General features: G+C 37.1%; 1 protein-coding gene across 1 annotated transcript in view; it reads right to left on the reverse strand.

Annotated features, from left to right (window-relative positions):
- The window catches only part of MGAT4D (MGAT4 family member D), a 103,533-nt gene that overhangs the window by 27,736 nt on the left and 50,094 nt on the right, over positions 1-25,703 (reverse strand). The window contains exons 4-8 of the mRNA XM_037831483.1: positions 15,895-16,028; positions 13,247-13,293; positions 10,997-11,110; positions 9,209-9,284; positions 146-260 (exon numbers count right to left, since the gene is read on the reverse strand). Of these exons, the coding sequence (XP_037687411.1) occupies positions 146-260; positions 9,209-9,284; positions 10,997-11,110; positions 13,247-13,293; positions 15,895-16,028 (486 nt within the window). The remainder of the gene's footprint in view (positions 1-145; positions 261-9,208; positions 9,285-10,996; positions 11,111-13,246; positions 13,294-15,894; positions 16,029-25,703) is intronic.

The raw sequence follows: 25,703 nt of genomic DNA on the forward strand, positions 1-25,703 counted from the left end.
GATTTTACTATTGAAATAATAGGGTGTACAGAGGAATCACATCATACTTTAACATTTAGTAACAAGCTATGATAAACTCTTTAAGAATTTTAAAGATTATAGTGTGCTAAAAAGCTTGATGCAATTAAATAGATCAAGTGCTTACCTATGAATCCAAGAACTGAAAACTCAATAAAAAACCAATTATCTGTAGCGATATTATGTACAAAATCTGTTATTTTTGTAAAGTACATCTTTTTAGCCACAATATCATCTTCTAACTGGAAAAACAAAAACAAAGTCATTAGTACACTCATTGTTTCCAGTGAATAAGTTAAACTTTGAAAATACTTTCAACAGAATTTGCTGGCAGACATTTTTTATGAAGTAATAATTTTATTTTTAGTTCAAGTCACTGGGAGCATTTGCTGTTAGCCAATTTTCATTTTCTGACTCTGAGATTAGCCAAATCAGAAATGATCAGTTTCTTTTCTAAATAACATTCAGTTTGAATCTTCTGAAGGGTCTCTTGATCTGAATTTATTCTCATCTGTGTGTGTACTTCAGTTTCTAATTTAGGACCAAGTAGCTTTTATTTCACAAATACAGTACAAATGGACTCATCTGACACATTATGTGAAGAATTACACATAGAATTGTGTTACTCGTAAAGTGTAGGTTAGGAGTGATAAGTGGATTTGCTGTGGTCAGGCTTGGGTTTGAACTTTAGTTCTGGCCCTTTTTGCAGGTGTATCCTTGACAAGCTATTTGATCATTGTAAGTTTCAATTTCCTCATCTTCAGAATGGAGATAATACTAGATAATAATCCATATCATAGTATTTCATGTAAAGCCTTGCAAGGGCTCAATAAATGGCTAGGTGTACAGTAGAGGTAAGCAAAGTGGAGCTAGAGAGCTAAGTACTTCACAGCTTCCTGGTACTTATCAAGTTATATTGTTTACTTATCTAAATATTCTATTATACTAAAAGTCTCTCGAAAGTAGTGGCTATATCTTGTTTTGCCTCTGCATACACAGTTCCTGGCATGTAGCTGGCACTTATAGCAGGATGTATTGCGCCCACCTAGGAAACCATAGTAGCACTTAATAAAAATTTGCTGAACAAATGAATTCACATTGTAAATTAGTATGCAATTTTATGTGTATGTCCTTGGTTCACCAGACTAGAACTCAACCACTTCATTCCATGAATTTCAGTATCTTGAAACCATGCCCTACCCCAATAATTATGGGAATTGATACGAAAGGTAAGTTTGGCCTGGGTTCCTTGTGAGATCCAACACCCAGGGGAGTAAATCTCCCTGGCAACATGGAATATGACTCCTGGGGAGGAATCTAGAACAGACATCATGGGATGGAGAACATTTTCTTGACCAAAAGGGGGATGTGAAAGGAAATGAAATAAGCTTCAGTAGCAGAGAGATTCCAAAAGGAGGCGAAAGGTCACTCTGGTGGGCACTCTTACACACAAGATAGACAACCCTTTTTAGGTTCTAATGAATTGGAATAGCTAGCGGTAAATACCTGAAACTGTCAAACTACAATGCAGAACCCATGAATCTTGAAGACGGTTGCATAAAAATGTAGCTTATGAGGAGGGGTGACAATGTGACTGGGAAAGCCATATGGACCACACTCCCCTTTGTCCAGTATCTGGATGGATGAGTAGAAAAATGGGGACACACACACACACACACACACACACAAAGGCATCCAGTATTCTTTTTACTTTAATTGTTCTTTTTCACTTTAATTTTTATTCTTATTATTTTTGTGTGTGTGGTAATGAAGATGTTCAAAAATTAATTTTGGTGATGAATGCACAACTATATAATGGTACCATGAACAACTGAATGTACACTTTGTATGACTGCATGGTATGTGAATATATCTCAATAAAAATGAATAAAAAAAAATAAGCCAAGCCCTCGATCTTAAAGCTTGTACCTAGGAACCTCATTTCTGTAATAATGATATTAAACCTCAGTATAATTAATGCCTAAGGGTCACCCCCTGAAAACCTCCTTGTTGCTCAAGTGTGGCCTTTCTATTAGCCAAACTGCAAATAAACTCCCTACCATCCCCGTACATGGGGCATGACTCCCAGGGATGAGCTTCCCTGGCACTGAGAAATTATTGCCCAGTGTTAATCAGCAATGCATTCAGAGAAAGACCTTGAACAAAAGAAATAAAAAAGTTTTTATGGCTAAGAGACTTCAAATAGAATTGGGAAGTCATTCTGGAGGTTACTCTTATTCAGGTCAACCAGATTTCACAAACTGCCAGAGTATTCAAAAATGCTTCTGAGGGCCCTAGGGATGTCCAGACACCATAGGTAAGCCACATGGCTCCATGAAATCATCACCCCCTCAGGGGGTTCTATCTGAGAATCTTTGAAAAGCTATTTCCCCAATGTAACTTAGCTATATTCACTTATAAATCCCCTAATAATGATACTTCTACTTCTTTTATTTGAATCTACAATTTTCTATTTACTTGTTAGGTTTATTTCTCAGAGACTTAAAGCCTCCAGATTGTTCCTATACTGGTTGAGCTCTGAAACCCAGCAGATATGTAGTCAACTCTCACTCTCTAGTTCTTTGGGCCTGCCATGGACACCTAACAAAATGGATCAGCCCCATTCTGAGAGCAGGGGGTATCTTCAACTGCAAGCAAAACAATTCCATTCCTCTGCCCCATAATATCTATATCCCTCCTCAGCCTAAAGCAGCCAGAATGGTCATTGTCCCAAACCCCTCAAGATTGAGGAATGAACAAAAATAAGGGTGGGGGGAGGAATGTAACAGCTGACCAAGCATATTTATTGTTATTGTAGCTATTATTTTGTGTTAACTGAGTAATTTGTAAGATGGCAATTTTCAAAAACAGAGAGAGAGAGAAAGGGAAAAAAACAACTGATCATAAATATAAGGATTTATTTATAAACTCTCAATTGTGTTCCATTGATCTCTGTGTCTATCCTCAGGCCAATTCCACACTGTCTGATAATATAGTCTTACAGTAAGTTTTGAAATTGGGAATTGAAAGTCCTCCAACTTTGTTCTTCTTTTATCAAAACTGTTTTGGCTACTCTAAGTCCTCAACATTTCCATGAAAATTTTAGAATCAGCTGGTAAATTTCTACAAAAAAAAAAAAAAAAAAAAAAAAGCCTGCTGGGAGTTTGATAGAGATTTATACATCAACTTGGGGATAATTGCCAATTTTCCTGTATGGTTTATTCTGTTGCATTATTATTATTGTTTTGCTAGTCAGCAATGCAATTGCACATTATCTAATCGTATTCTATTTCAAAATCTTATTTGTAATTTCTCCCTCCTTTATTTTTCAAGATAAACTTATTAAGCAACTTGTCAGTTTGCCACTACTCTCTACCCCCAAATAACAAGAACAAAACAAAACAAAAAACCTAAGGCTATTTTGAGTAAAATTACTTTAATTTTATAGATACACTTTGGGGAAACTGATGTCTTTACAACACTGAGTATACCCGTCGTTAAATAAAACAAATTGGCTGCCCACATTGGATTGCTGGGAGTGGCTTTCTTTCCTGAGAAGTGATGGGAACTTTAGGGTTTTCTGAAAAAGCTGAACATACACTGCAAAACTTGCAGTTTAATCAACAATTGAAAATGAGCTGGTTTCAAGTCAACAGGGAAAACATATCAAAAGTAGACAAATATGTTGAAATAAACAATGCATATCATTTTGTACTTTGTAAGACCCTCCTTTATAATAAGGAAACTGTCAACCAATTATTGTAATTTCCCCTTTGGAAATCCCCTGATCATCTTTACAAGCCGATGTAACTTTCTAAACAATTTGAGACTCTTACTTTGGTTTGAGGTCTCTGAGCTCAAGCAATTTCTCTTTCAATAAACCTATGATATTGATTATTATTGATGCCTCAGTTTTCTTTTGACACCATTGAAGTTCATACTTCTCTCCATTTATTCAAGTATTCATTTGCATCTGTTCTTCATTAAACTGCTCAAATATTTAATGAGCACCTACTGTGCACTAGGCCCTGTGCCAAGAGTGGACAGCTAGTTGGGGTTGCAAGCTGTATATACTCCAGCAAGACATATTCTTAAACCTAATCCATTTCTATGGATGTGAACCCATTGTAAGTAGGATATTTGATGAGGTTACTGCAGTTAAGGTGTGACCCACCTCAATCAGGAAGGGTCTTAAACCTATTACTGGAGGCCTTTACAAGTAGAATGAAATTCAGACAAAGACAAAGCCACAGGGAGCAGCTGGAAGGCTGAACATCAGTAGAAACTGGAAGAGAAGTGAGAGGCCAGGAGAAGTGACCATGTGACTTGCCATGTGACAAACTAAGGACCAAAGATCACCAGCAGCCAGCCACAGAATGCCACAGTCTTTAGGAATAAGGCATCACCTTGATGATGCTTTGTTTTGGATGTTCTCCTAGCCTCAAAACAGTGAGCAATAAATTCCCATTGTTTATATCAAACCATTGCATGGTATTTGCTTGAGAAGTTGAGGAAACTAAAACACTAGTAATGAGCAAAATGTGATTGTTCTCTCCTTGCACACAAGCTTGTGTGGAATAGAAAGCTTCCTGGGTGGTGAGCAAATGCATGCTCATTATATTATTCTCTGAACTTCTTTGTATGTTTTAAATTTTCCATAATAAAAGATCAAATTTAAAAAGGGAAAATCAGTAGAAAGGTTATGGTTTTCTTTATAAGTGCACATTTCTTGTTAAATTTATTCCTAAGCATTTTGTAAACTTTGATCATGTTATGAATGGATCTTTTAGAAACATATTTTCTCACTGATTACTGCTGGTATATAGCATAATATTGTTTTCATATTTATCTTAATCAATGAAATCACTTAGCGCTAATAATTTTTATATTAATTCTCTTAATTTTTCTTAGTAATGTTTTATCTAAAAAAATTGTCTCTCTCTCAAATATCTCTGTTCCTCTTTAATTGCATAGGTTGAGACCTCTAGAAAAATGATGAATACTTGTCTTTTTACTGATATAAGTGGGAATGGTACTCATATTTCACCATCATAAAAGACATTGGCCTTTGGTTTCTGATAAATTACTTTTATGGTGGTATTGAAATTTAGTTCCAATCTGAGTTTAGTAAATGTTTTCTTCTTAAATCAGGAAGAAATACTGAATTTTATCATATGTTTCATCATCTATTGATGTAATCATTTGGTTCTTTGCTTGTAAGCTATTAAAGTTTTGCAATGGTAGAGAAATTATGGCCTGTGGGGCCAAACTGGAGACCTCCTTCTGTAAATAGTTTCATTGGATCACAGCCATGCACACTTGTTTATGTATTGTCTATTTCTGCTTTTGCACTACAAAGTCAGAGTTCCATGGTTATGTCAGTGATCAGATGGTCTATAAAGTCTGAATACTTACTATATGGCCTTTTACAGAAAAAGTTTGTCAGTCTCTGATGTATTGCATTTATATTAATACCTTTTCTAATGTTAGCCATCCCTACATACTTGTAATAGCCTTACTCTTTGAATAAATTGCTGGACTCTGCCAATTTTATTCAGACTTTTGCATCTATCTTTCAATAAAATTAGTCTATAATTTTTGTGATTTCCTTGTAAAGTTTATTATCAGAGATACACTTTCCCTGCAGAATAAATTGACAATCTTTAGATTTTTTTCTATGTTCTTGAACAATTTAAATAATGTAGAAGTATCTATGTATAACAGATTCAAAAACAACTGATCGAAAGTTAACCAGTGGCAGTTGGTGCTTTTAACTAGGGATGCATTATGTGTCCTCTCACTGCAAGGACAGCATGCTGGCACCTCTAAAAGTACAAGGCAGTGATATTTTAGTGAATAGGCTGTTTTGAACACTTGTGCCTTAGAGTATCTATGAAAGTTTTATGACAACTATCGATGCGTTTTCTCAATCTTCTTAAAGTCATGTCCATGCTTTAAAAAGTTTCTCTGTAGGAGAGTGTTCCAGTTTGCTAAAGCTGCCATTATGCAAAATACCAGAAATGGATTGGTTTTTATAAAGGGGATTTATTAGGTTACAAAGTCACAGTCTGAAGGCCATAAAAATGTCCATACTAAGGCATCAGCAAGAGGATACTGCACTGAACACTGGCTGATGGCATCTGGAACATCTCTGTCAACTGGGAAGGCACGTGGCTGGCATCTGCTGGTCCTTTGCTCCTGGGTTGTGTTTCAAAATGGCTTTCTCCAAAATGTCTCTGGGCTTCTGTCTCAGCAACTTTCTCAGCTCCTGTGTGTCCTTGCTTCTTCCTCCCAGGGTGTTTCTCTCTAAGCATCTAGGGGTCCTCTCTTAGCTTCTCCAGGGCAAACTCTGGGTTGGCTTCATCTCTTAGCTTAGCATCTCCAAATGTCCTTCTGTCTGCATCTCCAAGTGTCTCCAAGCATCAGCATCTGTGTCTGCTCTTGAGCTCTCTTAAGTACTCCAGTGAACTAATCACGACCCACCTGGAATGGGTGGGGTCCACACCTCCATGAAAATGATCTAATCAAAGGGCTCACCTACAGTTGACTGGGTCACATTTCCATGGAAACACTCAATCAAAAGGTTCAGCCCAAAAAGATCAGGTTAGAAGATCACGGCTCTTCTGGGGTCCATAAGAGTTTCAAACCAGCACAGAGAGATATGGGATTTATGTTTTAAAATTCTCAAAAATGAGATAGTTCTTTTCCAGGCTTTTAAACTAAGAAGTCTCTCAACTGCCTATGTATTTTGGTAATACTTTTTAAGTTTGTGATATGGTCACCTAGAATCTAGCCATATGGGGGAAACTTCACAGTCCCACAGTGTCACTGCCATGTAGTTACACCAGAATTCTTAGGACCACAGCTAAAAAGAGCGTCCTAGTTTTTTACCCTCCCCAATACCATTTAGAACTATAATGATAAAGGTGTTTGGTAAAACCTTACAGAGCCTTTCTAATATCTGAGTGCAGAAAACTTTGTGGAGTTTCTTTCTTTCTTGAGGGTGCACACACTGTGTATTCCTAAATTTACATTAATCATTATGCTAAGAGTATGTAAAATGTTCTTTTGCACTGATGCATTTTTTACCTCTCTCCATTAGAAGCATAACAGCCACAGTTGTCATGTGTATTTGCAAAACTACCGTGGTCATAAAATGTGCCACCACATTATAAAAGTCAATACATAAACTTTGGTTAGGAGTAAAACTGAGAAACTTGAATTTATAAAAATCGCTTTTATATCTATGAAAATAAAATCAATGTGTTTTATGAAACTTAAAAAAAAATGTTAAACAGTGGTAAAGCCCTGGTAATCTTTAGTAATTTCAATTTTATGTGCATTTTATTCAATTTTTCCCATTCTAATTGTTAGGTAGGTAAAATATATTTTCCTAAGAAATTGTGTATTTCAGATATACTTTCAATTTTATTGGCAATCATGATATTCTTTTGTAATTTATAAATATTCCTCTACATATGTTGTTATATGGGGTTTTTTCCCCCTCATTTCTGTTTTTTTTTATATTTTCTCTCCTTCTTTTGGTCAGCCTTATCAAGGATTTGTATATCTGATTAATGTTTTCAAAGAACAGACTTTTAATTTATTTACCCAATCTATAATCTTTTTACTGGTTTCTACTTTGCAAATTTCTTTTGCTCTTATTCTTTCCTTTTACTTTCTTTTGATTTAATGTGTTATATCTCCAACATCATGAATAGCACGGCTAGCTAATTTATTTTTAATTTCTGCTTTTTTATAGGTATTTCAAGCTAGGATTTTTCTTAGTATGATTTTAATTAAGTCTAATAGATTTTGATATGTAGTACTCTCAATGCCATTAATTTTTCAATAGTTGATAATTTCATTTTGAGATTTTCCTTTATACAATAAATTATTTTATGAGTGGTTGTTTTAAATTTCCATGTCATAGATTTTTTTTTGATATCCCATTGTTATTTTTGCATTGAAACACGTCACTCCTATACTTAAAACCCTTCAATAGCATCCCACAGTACTTGTTTTAAGATCAAGCCTACTTATTTTGGCCCACAAGGCTTGTCCTGACCAGATCTCTTCTCTGCAAATTCATTGCTACCTTTCTGAACCTTTCATACCTTCTTTAGTTTCTTAAGTTCGTAGATGCCTTGAGACCTTTACACTTGCTTCCTCATCTTCCAACTCTTCTCTTTCTTCTTAAGCCTCATTTTATATGATTCCCCTTGAGAATGGCCTTCTTTCCAGTGTGTGCCACTCTTATTATTCTCTGTCATAGAAACTATATTAGTTTTCTCTTACTGCTGTCACAAATTACCATGAACTTAGAAGCTCAAAACAACGCAAATTTATTCTGTCACAGTTCTGGAGGTCAGAAGTCCAAATGGTTTTATTACTGGATACCAAACCCAAGTTATCAGCAGGGCCATGCTCCCTCTGGAGGATCTAAGAAGAATCCATTTCCTTAACTTTTCCGGCTTCTAGAGCTACATTCGTTGGCATATGACCCTATCCTTCATCTTCATAGCTAGCAGCGATGCACTTCAAATCTGTCTTTGCTTCCACAGTCCCATCTTCTTTTGACCCCTTTGCCCTTCTTCTGCCTGTGATTACATCAGGCCCACCTGGAAAATACAGGATAAACTCCCATCTCAAGATTCTTAACTTAATCACAACTGCAAAGTCTTTTTTTGTCATAAAAGGTAATAGAAACATGTTCTAGGTATTAGGACATGGACATGTTAGGAGGCCATTACTTAGCATACCATAGCAACCTATTTATTTTCTTCATAGCATTAATAAAATTCTATTATTATTTTATTAACTTTTAACTACCTCCTGCACTAGAGTGTAACATTATAAAAAGAGTCTTGTCTGTTTTGTTCTCCACTGTTACCCCATAACTTAGTAAAATGTCTGACATGTTTTAAGTGCTTCAAAATGTATTTGTTGAATCTAATAAACTTGTGGGCAGAGAAATGTAGGCAGTGTAATTTCTATTTTGCTTTCTAATTTGAGATTTTCTTTGCAGACTAATATATAATCACCTTCAAGTTTAATTTGGAATTTTAATATATTGAGTATTTTCTATTTTCTGGGTACAAAGTAATGTGAAGAAATACAATAAGGAAGGAAGGAAAAAGAGCTAGAAAAAGAATACTTTTGGCTTAAATTATATGCATGAAAGTCTTACCTGTAAATAATACATGGCCTTAGGTTGGGCATAGAGCATCAAAAAACAAAAATCCAACAGTTGTTTGACTTGCCAACTAAAGATAAGCAAAAACATCTTTTAATATTTTCACCATTATTTTTTTATTTATAAGCATACCAGTAATTAAAGGCCTTTTCTTATAGGTTACTAACATAGAACACTATCTCCATCAGGTAAAATAAAATATGTTTATATTAAAAAGTTATACTAAAATGTTTCCCCATCTTTATACAGTGAAGTATCTGCCAATGCTAGACTAGGATAAGCATAATCTATTTATTTCACATTTTGGTTAGTCAAATTTTGTTCTATATAATAAAGTTAATATTCTTTCTGATGTTAAGGTCTTATTCAAATGAAAGTATAAAGAAATTTTATTCTAATTTAATACTAAGCTAAGACCTGAGGATACAAAGAGTGATACCCAAAGCAGTTCTTGCCCTTCTGGGCATCGTAGTATATATGAACATACAGAACAATAATAAAATTAGAACAATTGGATAAGTGCTATAAAATAGGTATTAACATTGATAACTATCTTACAGTAAGATAGGCAAGGAGGAGCCATATGTGTGAAGGCGTGAAATGTGTGAGACAGCATGGCCACTCTGGTTTCACAGCACAGAAAGCTGACTGAAAATAGGCAGGGGGTGATCATGGCAAGCGTGGCAGAAACCAGATCATGAAAGGCCTCTTCCGATATGCAGGAAACTTTGAACTTGATCTCATAAGAAAAAAGATCATTCTGGCTGTGGTATAGACAGTGGATTGAAATAGAGGCTTGGCTAGGCTAGAATTAGGGAGCCTAAATAGATTTGTAAAGATGAAGGCCTGAACTAAGGCCAAGGGAGTGGAATATAGAGGAGAGGGATGAAGTGGAGAGATATAAGAAAATAAATGATACAAACACAAAGGAATGAAGGAGAAAGAAGGGTCTACGATGACTCTCAGCTTTGTGACTCCAAAATCCAGGTATAACGAGGGGCCATCATTTTAAAAACAAACCAAAACTCTTTCAAGATTTCTAGAAGCCGACTTACCATTCATAATTTAAAAACAAAACAAGACTAATAGGTTTCCTGGTTTAAGATCTGTTTTTCTGAATTCTGACATGTCTTTCTCACTGGACTGAGTTCTGAGGAACCAAATTTTTACATTTCCCACATCTATAAATAAACAATAATAATTCTTTGTATTTGAATAGAGATTTTAATTTATCAAAGTTTTTCATGAATAATATCATGTTTTATTCTCGCAGTGATTCTTCCAAATATGTAGTGTTGATTTCATTATACACACTGGAAAGTTGAGGGAGCTAAGAAAAAAAAAGCTAAATTACCTGCCTAAGATGACCAAACAGATAAATTGGGTGTAATGGTTTTAAATCCCAGGCTTTTCTTTTTTTTTTTTTTCCTTTATTATGACTTTTAAACTATAGTCCATAAACATGTAAATATACACAATTAGTAGTATGCTGGTAAATGGGTAAATGTTTAACAACTGGCTCTCCGGAGTGGGGGAAACCCTGATTCGTCTCATTTGCCTACTTCCTTGGTGTAAATGCTCTTACCATGTCTGATTTCACACTACCCAACTTGAAGTTACTCAGCACAGAGTAGGTAAGTGTGACATGTCATCAGCTTTTGCCAAGCCAAGAGGACAAGCGCTAGCACATAGTATCTGAAATAGTATTGATCAGATGCTGATTCCAATATTTCCTCAGATGAAGTTTGTTATGTAAGGGTCTTATTTTCTGTTATATCATACCTCTGTTGTTTTTGTGAGTCCTCACTTGACCGCTTGGCATTTAACATGTTTGGATAAAAAATGGCTGGTATTGAAATGACCTCTAAGGATCCAGAACTCACTTGCCTTTTGAATCTATAAATAGAAATAAATGGAGGCTTATAATTGAATATTTGATTTACTGAAATATCGGAAATTATTAAAAAATAATTTCCTTATGCAGATCCATGTAATATTTTGACTTGAATTATTTCACGTTACAACAGTTGTTGAGACTAGATATTAGCACCATAAAACTCATACCTTTTAGCCAAAGTATTACTTTTATAAATCAGTTGTGGGCATTTGAACAAATTAAAATATATAATAAAAATTTATTTCCTTTCATAGAAATTATAGGTGCTTTGAAGTTTTTTAAGTTTATAATCAGAAATGTACTCTGACAGATTGAAGATAATGGAGCTACTGTGTTACAATAATATAGTATCTGCACAAGAACAAGAATACTAGATCACATTATAAATACATAATTTTGCAATTAATAAGAGTCCTATTGAATAGCAATGGGACTCCCAAAACTAGGCTACCTTAGCAAGAAAAGATTAAGTCTGACTCCTCTCCACAAGTCACTGGAGGACTATGTATATCTTAACATCTTTTTGTAAAAGGTTAATATTAATATTAATAATAATAGACCAATGGTACATTATTAAAGTATATGAAATACTGCTCACGAATGCTAAAACCTTAGTTGGATTCTTTAAAAATTAGGAAATATTCTCAAATTTAGGGCCAATCCAGGTATAAAGTAATCCTTTATTATCCCAAAGAGAAGACCTACAAAAAGTAATACGTTCATAATTTCTTTCTGAACCCTCAACAGAAGTACCTTTAACGTTCATATTTCTAACAACATTCTGTTTATGACCAAGTACATATTCTCTAGGACAAAGGGAACTTCTCTTCCATGCTCCTCTGTTTCTTCTGAGTCCTCACTTTCTTCCTGTGGCCTTGGGGTCCATATATCTACCAACAGTTTCTGTTCAAGGCACTCTAGCCTTTTTCCATAATTTTTCACAACATGATTCTAGTCTGTACTCTTACCCTCGCCACTTCCATTTATGTTTAGATATTTGTTACAGCAGCCTCCCAGTCTTGTTATCAATTCTGTGTTAGCTTCCTGAGGCCACTTTAACAAATTACCAGGAACTTGATGGCTCAAAAGAACAGAAATTTATTCTCTCACAGTTCTGGAGGTGAGAAGTCTGAAATCCGGCAGGGTTATGCTCCCTCCAGGGGCTCCGTGAGATGAACCCATTTTTTGCCTCTTCCAGCTTCTGGTGACTGCCAGTATTCCTTGACTTGTGGCTGCATCCATCACTCCACTTTCCACCTCCGTGGTCACGTTGCCTCCTCCTCTTCCACCTGGCAAATCACCCGTGTGTCCCTTATAAGCTCACTTGCCACTGGATTTAGGGGCCATCCCGATAATCCAGGATGATCTCCTCATCTCAAGATCCTTAACTTAATCACATCTGCAAAGATTATTTTTCCAAACAGGATAAGATTCCCAGGTTCCAAGGATAAGGATATGGAAATATCATTTTAGGGGGCCACCATTCAGTGCACTATACTCTTTCTTTTGCCTTTCTTCCTTCCTAAGCAATTCTATTTGCCCCTTCTCCCTGAGTGCCTCTGCCTGGTGAATGACTACTTCTAAAAATTTTAGACTCATCTCGAATACTACCTCTTCAGAAAATCCTTGTTGACGTCTGTAAGTAGTTAAATACTTCCTCTTCTATATGCTCTCCTACTGCCTTACTCATAACACTTCCATAACACTGCCTCTTTGCAGTGATTTGGTCTTTCAAAAGTTGCAACACTCACTTGAACACAGAGATTTGGAATAAGTCTGTTCCATATGTTTTGAACATAAGGATGTGGACAGCTAGGTGTGTTCTGTATGTATCCCTATCATCTTAATAATTTCATATTGATTCATGAGTACGTGCTTGCATTTCACCTCTATCAGAGGCAACTGATGCCATGGAGGATATAAAAAACAGGGATTCTAGTAGGTAGATAACCTGTCAAATTAGGGAAATCATAAACTACACTTCATCACAGCTTAGAAAGAACTACAGGTTCTTTCTTCACAGTCACACTTACTAAAAAAGAATATGATTGCTAGTGAAATAATACAATGGATAGAAAAAACTAAGATAGAAAAAACAAAAAAAAGCAGATAATTTAAAATTTGACAGTACTTACTTTTTTTTAATCATGTTAACAACATTATTAAAATAATCTTCATTACTCTAAAAATGAGAAGAAATATATTACTGAAATTAAGAATGCTTTATAGTTTTACTAATATAGCATTTTTTTGCTACATGTAAATCTAATTTATGTATGGAGTGCCATTATTAGTATTTTCAGTTTCCATAAAAGAATTTAAAGCACCCATGTGTTTAAAAATCTTACTTGAATACAGTAAATATTTCATTCTTCTCTCCTTTTCAGGATATGAAATATTATTGTACACATGTACACTTTAAAAATTAGTATACTGTAATCTATGTCTTCAACAGTTTTAACCTAAAAATGGTCATCTTGGAATGGCTTATTTCAAAGAACTATCTTTTTAAAACTGTCTTCCTTTTATGAGTATTATATGACGGTAAACTTACTTCAAAATTATACCATGTTTTTCCATGCAATATTATTCAGCTTGATTACCAAATTTCCTTCAATCAACAAACTTTGTGTACCTAGTCTTCATTGAACACTGTGCTAAAATAGATGCCAGACTCAATTGTAAATAGCTTTTGATGGTTCATCCTCTCAGGATGATTTTTGTGTGTGTGTGTGTAAAATAACTGATAGCATTTACAAGATGTGGCCTCAAGGATCGTAAGTATTTTCTATATAAAATTCTGAAAACAGTTTAAACAATGACAGTTTTTCTGTCAAATATGAGTCCTGTGAAAGGTAATTCTCAATAAATATAGTTAGGTTGTTTGTCTAAAAATATTTCATGATGTAGATAGATCTATTGTAATACTTAAGGTTCTTAAGATAGCCATAAATTTAATTACCAGCTATTTGTCACACATTGAAAGGTATGTATTTTATACATAGCACTAAAGTTATAGCTCCTAAGCATTTTATATTCCGTTTTTAATTTTGCTATCCAATATTTCTTATTGATCTAAAAATTTTAGGCAGATGTGTATTGTAACAGTAGCAAAGAAATTAAGACTGAAGCACATAAAATAAGGAAATGTGACAGAACATTTTGGAGGTCATATGTATGCTTCCAATCTTAAGAAAATAAACTTTGAGAAAATGATTGTTTAGTCTTTTATTTGTATTTTCCTATTGGTTCTTCTTTTGCTTGTTTATTTTAGAAATTTTTTTCTCAATTCAAATATATGTTCATTATAGAAAATTCAAACAATACAGAAAGGTAAACAAAGATCCTTTTAACTCCCAGCACCCTGAGATAACCATTATTTATATTTTAGAAATCATCTTACCAAGAGTATTCATTCCCTTTTTTCTTTATACATTTCATCTATCTGTAAATCCATTTTTCCTTCCTTTCTACCTCCCTCCTTTTTTCTCTCTCTCATTTTATATAGTAATTTTATGTTAAATGTGATGCTTTGCAATTTTTTCTCACACGAAATGACAGGGATATCATTTAATATCAGTGAATGCAGTATTCTCCTTTCAATGACTACAAAGTACTGCACTGTAGAGACATGTAAAAAAGTATTTAATCAGCCTCATTGATAGTTACTTTGCGTGTTTCCAATATTATTGTTTTACAAAGCAATGGTACACTGAACATTCCGGAAGTAATTATTTATTGAACACCTATTATGTGCTATGCATCATTCTAAGCAGTTTAAATATCTTAGTTCATTTAATCCCTCAAAAACCCCTAAGACATAGGTAATATAGCTTCATTATTTTACAGATTAAAAAAAGTGAAGCATAGATAATTTAAGTAACTTGCTCAAGTTCACAAGCCAGGAGAAGCTGGCATTTGGCAATCTAGAACCAGAGTATGTGTTTTTAAAATCATACCACACTGTCATATATTTATTATTTTGAAACACCCACCTGATTATCTCCTTAGGATGCGTTCTCAGAATTAGGATATCTGAGACAAAAGATATATACACATTTAAAATGTGATACATGATGCCAAATTTTTTTCCAAAAGTTCCTATTGTGTTAATATTTATATAGTACTTTATAGTTTTACATGTGTTGGAGGCAAGATTGAAAAGTTTGGAGCAATCCAGATGATCTGGTTTTGAGTTTGATTCTATTTATTACTGGGCAAGTTACTTACTTTCTTTAAGCTCCAGTTTCTTCAACTGTAAAATCAGGATAATAATACCTACTCTACAAGGATGATATGCAAGTTATAAATACTGTGTATAAAAAATCTTTGATAGCCCCTCAGATATAGGGACCCTGAATAAATGATAGTTATTATTACTTAGTATAAATTATCCTTTCATTCATATACCAACCCTGTATTGGGCTCAGCAGATTTTATTACTATAGTATCAATTTTAATTATTTGTAATTATTTAATTATTTGTAAAAGTAATTTCTGTACCAAGCAGTATGCAGAACTCCGATATTAAATGCAAATTAAACTTATCAATCTTATTTCTCCACAGTAAACCATTATGTTTTCTTTGTAGATTGACATATTTGATTCCTTCTTGGTGGTGTCAAAGTATTGAATATATTGTTTGCCATCCAATAAAGGTGATTATGAATTGCTTTTTTGAAATTATTTTTTTTTCAAAATGGTACCATGATTACCACTGAAGAATGGAATGTGGAGACCATAGGTTGGAAGTAAGGAAAAGACTGATTTTTTTAATACATACATCTGCAATAGCAACAATCACCACAGAATCCTTCTCTTCTGAAAGAGTCATCCTGGAGACAACAGAGGTCAGGGTTTGCTTCAGGTAACTGTAATTTCCTCTGTTAACAGTGGGAATACCCAGTGCAAAAGAAACTGCAAACATAGGGATATGGCATCACCATTTCAAACCACAGAGAAAGAAACATTTAGCATTAATACATATTCATTTCTAGGTTTGGGTTAGTTCTATGGTCATAAAAAGAGTTCCTGAAACTATTATGAAAAAAATTCAAACTACTTTCAATTTTTTATCAAACATTTCATTTTCTGCCTGAGGAAACTTCCATTTGCAGAGATTGTTAACAAACACATTAAATGGACTCCAAGATGTGGTCATGTTGGAGGATCTCAGTGTAGTAAAAAATAAAACTATCTACTTTCCATTTATTATAACTTTCATCTAACTGTGAAATGTAGCATACTGGTTGATTCTGCACTATTCTTCCTAAAGAAAAGCTGGAACCCCCAAATGGGAAAATACCATGAAATATTTTCAGCTGTGAAAAAATAAATATGAAGTAGTTTCCAAACGATGTGACGGAATGAGCCCATGCTCCTTGGTGACTTTTATCACCCAATAATGACTGAAGCACTGGGAAGATGTTATCTTAAATAGTTATTAAGAGTCTGTCAATGAAGTCTCCCAGCTCAACCTTGGCGGTAACATTGTCTGCTTGTATCTGGTGGTAACTGGGCATGATATACAGCCTCTCCATCCTCCATTACCCCACCTTTAAAAGGAGGGCTAAGGACTTTTGGAATGGCTATGTGAGGAGATCAGAAAATCCTCTCCCTAAAAAGCTATAGGAAATCAGTAAAAAATTTACCAAAAACCAATATTTAAGGGCTCTGAAATACAACAAACTGAGAAGTGTTCAGTCAAAAAAAACTAGTGAACTTTGGTAAGAATAGTTTGGGCATATTTTCAAGTTTACTGATCTTTTGGATATCTTTTCTGAAATCTCTGATTAAGCTCTTGTCCATTTTTCTATTGAATTGTCTGCATTTTTCTTATTATTTATCGATGATCTTTATATATTCTGAATATGAGCCCTTTGTTAGTTATATGTGCTGCATATATCACCTTTCACTCTGGGTTCCCTTTTCAATGTTTTACATCTCTTGATGAACAGAAATTCTTAAATTTAATGAAGTCCAATTAATCAATTAATTCCTTTATAGTCAGTGCTTTTTGAGTCCTGTTGAGAAATCTTAACTTATCCCTGGGTTATAATCCTAAATTTTCTTCTAGATGGTTTATTATTTGCCTTTCATATTTAGATCTAAACTTTACCTGATATTTATTTTTATGGATGGTGTGAGGCAGGAATTAAGTTTGAAGCAGAGTGATCCACTATACAATGCAATCCCTGGAATGGTTTCCCATCCCGTACGATAAAGAATGCATTTACAAGAGTGTACATGGCCCTTAGTGACCTGGTCCCACACTATCTCTTCTGATCCAACAACCGCCTCTCTAGATCAGCTTTATTTAATGTCTTTCAGCTCCTCAAAGTGACAAAACACCACTCTCTCGCCTCCAGGATTTTGCATATGCCATTCCTTTTGCCTAGAACACTCTCCTTCTCCTGGTTCCCTATATTAATTCTGCTCACTTTCCAGGGTTCAACTGAATAGTCATTCTGACCACAAGTTTATACTTAACCCTTTCTAAATTAGATTGGATGCACCAACTATATAATCTTACTTCATCTCTCATAGTACTTATCACTCTCTTTATTGATGTTACCCGTCTGGCTTCCTAGCTGGAATGTAAGCTTGATGAGGGCAGACACTGCTTCTATCTTGCAGCACTAACATAATGGTTGACACACAGTAGTGTCAATACATTTGGGTGGATAAATGAAAGGTCAAGTCCCTTCATTATCTGGCCTCTACCCCATGTCTTTCAGTACTAATGAAAGGGTACTACTGCCCCAAGTGTGCACACAACCACACATTTTTTCAGGCTCTCTTGCCTTTAGAATGTTACACATCTCTTTTCCTCTTCCTGGACCAGATCCTCTACTTCTCCATTATCTACCACCTACTTTTCCTTATTTAGCTTGTTTCATTCCTTTTTCCCCTTTAGGTCTCACCTTAGATGACATTTACTCCAGTAAGTTTTCCCTAATTCCCCTGATATAGGTTCCTTGCCTCATGCATGTATTTCCCCAAATCACAGCGCTCATCATTTAATACTGGAATCACCTTATCATCTGTCTCTGTGAGGCTGGGGTCCATTTCTTGTTCACCATTATATCCCAGGACCTCATAAATTCCCAGCATACAACAGAATTTTAAATGAGGGGACATGGAAGACAGCACAAAGAAGTAGTCATTTATGCTGAAAGATCATATGGCTGAGAGAGCTCAAATGACAAAACAGGTGTGGGCTGACAGGAGGCAGTGTGTTAATTATATGTAGCGATCAACACTGCAGCATTCATGAGATCTCAGAGCTTGACATATTTGCAGGAATTGAAAGTGGTTTGGGGATGCTGGAATGTGGCAGAAATGGAAATCTGAAAGCTACAGCCTATAGTGTATATGCCATGTCAAGGAACTAACTTCATCCTATATGCACTAGGGATCTGTTGAAGGATTTTAAGAGTCAGACATAATCAGTTATTTTAGTAATGTATCTCTGAGGATAAAGAACTGATTGACTTTAATGATACTAAAGCCATTAGAAAAAAATACAGGTCTGTTTCACTAGACCAGGCAAGAAATAATGAGGGCCTCAATCAAAAATTGTTATGGAGGGGCTACAGAGAGCAGGAATTTTTTAGATATATTTAGAATACAGAATCAGTAAGACCAATGATGAATTCCCCAATAGGCCATGCCAAATGGTTTTAATACTTTTGCATATGTTGCACATGTGAGGGTCTTTTGATAGTAAGGAACAAAATCCCCCTTAGATTACCATCCTTGATGGTTTATATGCAAGCCAGTTCTCCCACCAAAAGGATCCATAAACATAACCAAAAGCCACCAAAAGGATCCATAAATATAGCATTGTTGAATATCAGGAAATAGTTTAGGAATTCTATAATTCTTCAGGATTTAACACAGCTCTGATGACTGGGCTATCTCAACAGCACCCCATCCCCACACAAGGAGTTCCCCATCACCACCATCTCCCTCCTTCTTCCTTTCACTTTGCCTCCTGGGCTTACCTTATCTTCTGCTTATCTTTGAAGCTGCTTATCCAAGGCTGTGCTTATCCTAGTCATTTAATATCTTATAGCTTCCATGTATTTTTTCTTGTGTTTTTCTACTTCTCCTGCTGCAAACCATAGCTTTTGTCTAGTATGCACTCTCTCATACTCACACATACACTCACAAATACATGCACATACCTGTGTGTATGTACATGCCACATTCAGTAAACTCCTAAAAGAGAATCTGATGCAGTTAAAGAATTTTATAAGTGTGATATCAGAAAGTGACTTAAACTACTAGTTTAGTAGGCCAAGCCCTTGATCTTGGGGCTTGCTCTTATGAAGCTTGTTACTGCAAAGGAGAGGCTAAGCCTACTTAAAATTGTGCCTGAGAGTCACTCCCAGAGAACCTCTTTTGTTGTCCAGATATGGCCTCTTTCTCTAAGCCAACTTGGCAGGTAAACTCACTGCCCTCCCTGCTATGTGGGACATGACTCCCAGGGCTGTAAATCCCCTTGGCAACATGGAACATGACTCCTGAGGATGAGCCTGGACCTGCCTTCATAGGACTGAGAAAGCCTTCTTGGACCAAAAGTGGGAGGACAAATTAAACAAAATAAAATTTCAGTGGCTGAGAGATTTCAAATGGAGTTGAGAGGTCATTCTGGAGGTAACTCTTATGCATTATGTAGATATCTCTTTTTAGTTTTTAGTTTATTAGAATAGATAGAAGGAAATACCTGAAACTGTTGAACTGCAACACAGTATCATTGATTCTTGAAGACCATATAACCATATAGCTTATACAGTGTGACTGTGTGGTTGTGAAAACCTGTGGCTCACACTCTCTGTATCCAGTGTATGAACAGATGAGTAAAAAAAATGGGGACAAAAAAGTAAATGAATAATGGGGGGAGGAGGGGTATGAGATGTTTTGGGTATTCTTTTTTACTTTTATTTTTATACTTATTTTAATTTTTATTTATTTATTTAGGAGTAATGAAAATGTTCAAAAATTGTTGTGGTGGGTGCACAACTATATACGATACTGTGAACAACTGTATGCTTTGGATGACTGTGTGGTAGGTGAATATATGTCAATAAAATTGTATTAAAAAAAGGGGACTTAATCTCTTTAAGCCCTAGCTTTCTTGGGTACAAAATAGAAACAATAATAAGCCCTACTTCACTGAATTTTTATGAGGTAATAAGATAATGAAAGAAAACATATAACAGTTATGTGGGAAACTAAGAATTCAATAGATTTTAAATAATGTTATCTGGTACCTCTACCCCCACACAATGAGCTTGGTTATTATGTCAGAGGCATGTGATACAGAACAAGGCTACTTATTTCCCAGTAACTGCCTAGAGCAGGGGTTACCATAAGTCTTCTGTAAAGCATCAGATGGTATAAGAAAGGGTTAAGTTTAGCTTTCACATAGAGACAACATGGAATAGGGAAAATGGCGGCAGAACCAGCTTAAACAGGCCCCGTGGTAAAGAGAAGAAAGAGAGAATCTGCTCAGCTCCTTATATGGAAAAGTGACCATGGTTACTGGAATGTAAAGAGACATGGGGTAAAATCAGAGGCAGGAACTCCCAGCAGGAAATTTAAACTGAATGAACTCTCTTGGATAGGTTATACAATTCAAAATCTCAAAGATGGGCTAGTTAGCTCTCTCGGATAGGCTGTAACCTCTGTAGTACCCAGCCAGTGGGGAAACAGGGGAGGGACCTGCGCATTAGGAATAGGAGGTTAAAAGATGGCCATGTTCTTCCTCCCACCGCCAGCCCACCACGTTTCTGGCTGTGTACTCTATCTCGCAAGATTGTAAATAAATTCTTTTCTCCTCCAGAACTGAGTGAGCATTTATTCCCTTACAGGTACAGCTTTATTTCCGACAACTTGGGGGCTCGTCTGGGATCTGGAGCTTTGGAGGGGGACCCCTGAGGTGGACAAAGAGAAGGCATGCCCCGCTGATTGAGCAGTGTGCTGGTTTGAATGTATTATGTCCCCCCAAATGCCATTATCCTTGATGTAAACTCGTGTAGGCAGATGTATCAGTTTTGATTAGACTGTGATTCTTTGAGTGTTTCTATGGAGATATGCCCCACCCAACTGCAGGTGATAACTCTGATGGGATATTTCCATGGAGGCGTGGCCCCACCCATTCAGGGTGGGCCTTGATCAGTGGAGCCATATAAATGAGCTGACAAGCAGAAGAAACTCAGAGCAGCTGTGAGTGGCATTTTGAAGAGAAGCTACAGCCAAGAGGGACACTTTGGAGAAAGCACAGGAGCTGCAGATGAGAGACAGTTTGAAGACGGACGTTGAAAGCAGACTCTTGCTCTGGAGAAGCTAAGAGAGGACAAATACCCCAAGAGCAACTGAGTGACATTTTTGAGGAACTGCAGCCTAGAGAGGAATGTCCTGGGAGAAAGCCATTTTGAAACCAGAACTTGAAAGCAGATGCTGGCCACGTGTCTTCCTAGCTAACAGAGGTTTTCCAGACACCATTGGCCATCCTATAGTGAAGTTACCGATTGCTGATGTGTTACTTTAGACACTTTATGGCCTTAAGACTGTAGCTGTGTAACCAAATAAATCCCCTTTATAAAAGTCAATCCATCTCTGATGTTTTGCATTCCAGCAGCATTAGCAAACTAGAACAAGTGGTCTTGGACTCTGCCATTGGGGGCCTGTCTCTGGCAGCTGAATGGTTCAAGAACAGACGCTTGGATCTGCCGGTTGCGGATGAGAAAAAGGGGAAAAGGGAAAGCCTGCTTCTGGTTGACCAGGCAACTCTGTGCACGGACCAAGGTAAGGAAAGAGGACTATTAAATATTATATTACCTTGGTGGTCGGGAATTCGTGATGAGTCTGAGGCTGATTGTGTGCGACTGAGACACATGACATACTGCACGAAGCGAGTGCAGGGTCCTGATTTGTGTTTCCCTTCTCCCGTGAGGAGATGGACAAAGCAAAAGGAACTGAGAAAGAAGCCCAGACAAGACTCAGAATGGGGAACAGAGGCAGCTGGCTGGCTGGGGAGGGAGAAAAGGGGGCACCTATGGAGTCCCTCGGGGACATCCCTTCAGATAGTCCACCTAGGTAGGATGTTAAAATGATTAAATATTGTTGTTACATTTGGACTGAAGAAAGCATTTCACCACCGGATGTATTCTGGCCAAAGTACGGGACAGAGGAGGACTGGCTCTGTGCCAACCTTGTAATTTATGTTAATGAGCAGAAACCTTTTCTAAGGAGGAGTCTGATTACTCCACATGCTGGCTAAAGAACAAAAAAACTTCCCTCTACCCTGTGAAAGATAAAAATCCAAACTCAGAAGCTGAGTTGGTAGAATCTAAACCCTGGGATCCCTTATTAAGCCTTCCTCCTCCCTACTATTACCCTCCTCTCCTGGGGCAGAAATTGTTAGAGTCTGAGGACTTAATAAAGTCCACACAGGTTCCAGGGGAACCAGGAGGCCTGTCGGCACCAACTGCCCCACCAGATATGACCCATCAGTGTTGAGGAAAGAATTACCACAGTGCAAAAAGGAAATACAGAATTTTCCATTTCTGAAAACTCTTGAAGGAAAGAGAGTAAGGGAACCTCACCCTGCTGAATCCCTTTACCCCTTGAGGGACGTGCCTATGGGGCCAAAAGAAGTTGGGTATGTAGGTGCCCATTAACGAGTGCAGAAGTAAGGAATTTTAAGAAGGAGATGAAATCGCTAATATAGGAACCAGTGGGGCTGGCTGAGCAAATAGATCAATTCCTAGGCTCTAGCCTATACATGTGGTCCAAACTTATGTGCATATTAAACATCCTCTTTATGAAAGAGGAGAGAGGAATGGTGAGAGGGCCAGCTTTGAAAATGGGAAAGGCAACACCTGCTAGGGCAAGGGGTGATGGCAGCAGAGCAAAAATTTCCAAGTACTGACCCCAATTGGGATAATAGCAATAAGGATAGGGCACAAATGAAGGATCTCAGAGACCTCATTATAGAGGGGATAAAATTGACCATACCCAAATCTCAAAATTTGGATAAGGCTTTTGAGGTGAATCAAGAGAAAGATGAGTCTCCCTCTGCTTATCTGCAAAGATTGAGAGATCAAGTGAGGAAATATTCAGGTATGGATCCTGATGACCCTGTGGCCCAGGGAATGTTAAAGGTCAGCTATGTGAAGGGGTCTTGGCCTGATATTCAGAAAAAGATCCAGAAAATAGATGGATGGATGAATAAGCCATTGGAGGAGTTATTAAGGGAAGCAAAAAAATTATTTGTGAGAAGGGAGGATGAAAAGCAAAAGTAAAAGGCTAAAGTCATGATGATCACTGTCGACCACTTGGTCAAGAAAAGATTAGAAGCAGAGAATGGAGGAAGCAGACAGAGGCGAGATAAGTGAGAGGGCCGGGCGGACTTAAATAAAGGAGCAAGGAGAATGCAGAACTCTGCAGGGTGTTATCACTGTGGAAAACCTGGCCATTTCAAAAGGGAGTGCCCAGACTTACAGAAGGAGGGTCGAGTTATACCCCTAATGAATTTCGAAGACTAGGAGAGTCAGAGGCTCCTCATCTCAGAAGCCCACCAGGAGCCTTTAGTAAATTTAGCACCCCTCATCAAGTGAGGACTATTCTGTCTCTTGCCCATATCAAGAGGAAATTACATTCTTGGTAGACACTAGAGCAGCTTGATCCTCTGTAAATCATCTTCCAAAGAGGGCCAGGTTCTCTGGCAGTTCCCTCACCATCTCAGGGATAAGAGGGGAGGGATTTAAAGTTCCCATTCTTGAGCATACTAACATTTGTTGGGAAAATAATCAAATTATAGCTCCCTTGTTGCACATCCCAGAAGCTGGGAGTAATTTATTAGGAAGAGACCTAATAATACCTATGGGACTGGATTTAGAGGTAAGGAATGGACGGATTGAGGTTTTGGCCCTGCTCACTGAAGAAGATGAAAAGGACATTAAGGAGGAGGCATGGGTAAAAGAAGGAAACGGGAGGGTTGTGAATTCCCCCAATTAAAATCAAGTTAAAGAAGGAAGGGGAGGTCATGTGCTGGAAACAATATCCTATTCCCCTTAAAGGAAGACAGTGACTCCTTTGAGATGGACTCTTAGAGACCTATATGTCCCCTTTTAATACTCCCATTCTCCTCATCCAGAAACCAGATGGTAGCTGGAGAATGGTGAAGGACCCAAGGGCCATTAATCAAATTGTCCAGGCTCGACACCCTGTAGTTCCTAACCTTAGACTCTGCTGAGTAAAATCCCCTGCCATCATTAGTGGTTTAGTGTAGTAGATTTAAAGGATGCCTTCTGGGCCTGTCCCCTTGTTCCAGAAAGTAGAGACCTGTTTGCCTTTGAGTGGGAAGATCCCTTCAATGGGCAAAAGCAGCAATACAGATGGATGGTCTTACCTCAGAGTTTTATGGAGTCCCTCAATCTCTTTGGGCAAGAGATAGAAAGGGTACTGGAAAAATTTCCAAACCCACCTGAGATCACCCTTCTGCAATATGTAGATGATCTATTAATATTGGGTAAAGAAAGGCAAGTGGGGGCTCAAGCTATGAAAAATCTACTGAACTTTTTAGGGGATCAAAGATTAAGGGTATCTAAAAGTAAACTGCAATTTGTAGCAAGGGAAGTTAAGTACCTAGGCCACCTCATAAGTGAAGGAAAAAGAAAAATCCATCCAGAAAGAATCCAGGCCATAGTCAAGTTGCCTCTTCCTCAAACAAAAAGTGAACTAAGAAAATTCCTGGGATTGGTAGGGTACTGTAGATTGTGGATAGATTCTTTTGCATCTCAAACTAAGGGGCTATACCAAAAATTACTAGAGGAAGAGCCTGACAATACAGAATGAGAGGAAGTGGAAATAAAGGCTTTAAATGAGCTCCAGCAGACACTGGTGCAAGCTCCTGTTCTAGCACTTCCTTCCCTCGAGAAACCCTTTCACCTGTTTGTTACAGTAGATAAGGGAATGGCTTTAGGGGTCCTAACCCAACTCTGGGGAGGCCAAAGAAGGCCCATAGCTTTTCCTTTCAAAGGTTTTAGATCCAGTCTCTAGGGGGTGGCCTGGGTGTGTTCAAGCCATTGCAGCAACTGCCCTTTTAGTAGAAGAAAGCAGGAAGTTGGCATTAGTAGTTAGTACCCCTCACCAAGTGAGGACCATTTTGTCTCAAAGGGCAGGGAGATGGTTGACTGATTCCCGAATCCTAATGGAAAAAGAAGATTTGGTCTTGACAACAGATCATAGCCTAAACCCGGCCTCCTTCCTCTGGAAGGGGCCTGAACAAGCTCTGAGCATGACTGTTTAGACCTAATTGAATACCAAACCTGAGTCCAACCTGACCTAAGGGATCTTCTCCTGCACTCGGGGGAAAGACTGTTCATAGATGGATCCTCTAAAGTCCTAGAAGGAGAAAGTCACAATGGCTATGCAGTTGTAGATGGGGTAACTTGTGAAGTGAAAGAAGCTAGCCGATTGCCCAATAAGTGGTCAGCTCAAACTTGTGAGTTGTATGCACTAAATCAAGCCCTCAAATTATTAGAGGGAAAGGATGGTACAATCTACACCGACTCTAAG

The sequence above is a fragment of the Choloepus didactylus genome, chromosome 3, assembly GCF_015220235.1.
Source record: "Choloepus didactylus isolate mChoDid1 chromosome 3, mChoDid1.pri, whole genome shotgun sequence".
Lineage (NCBI taxonomy): Eukaryota > Metazoa > Chordata > Mammalia > Pilosa > Megalonychidae > Choloepus > Choloepus didactylus.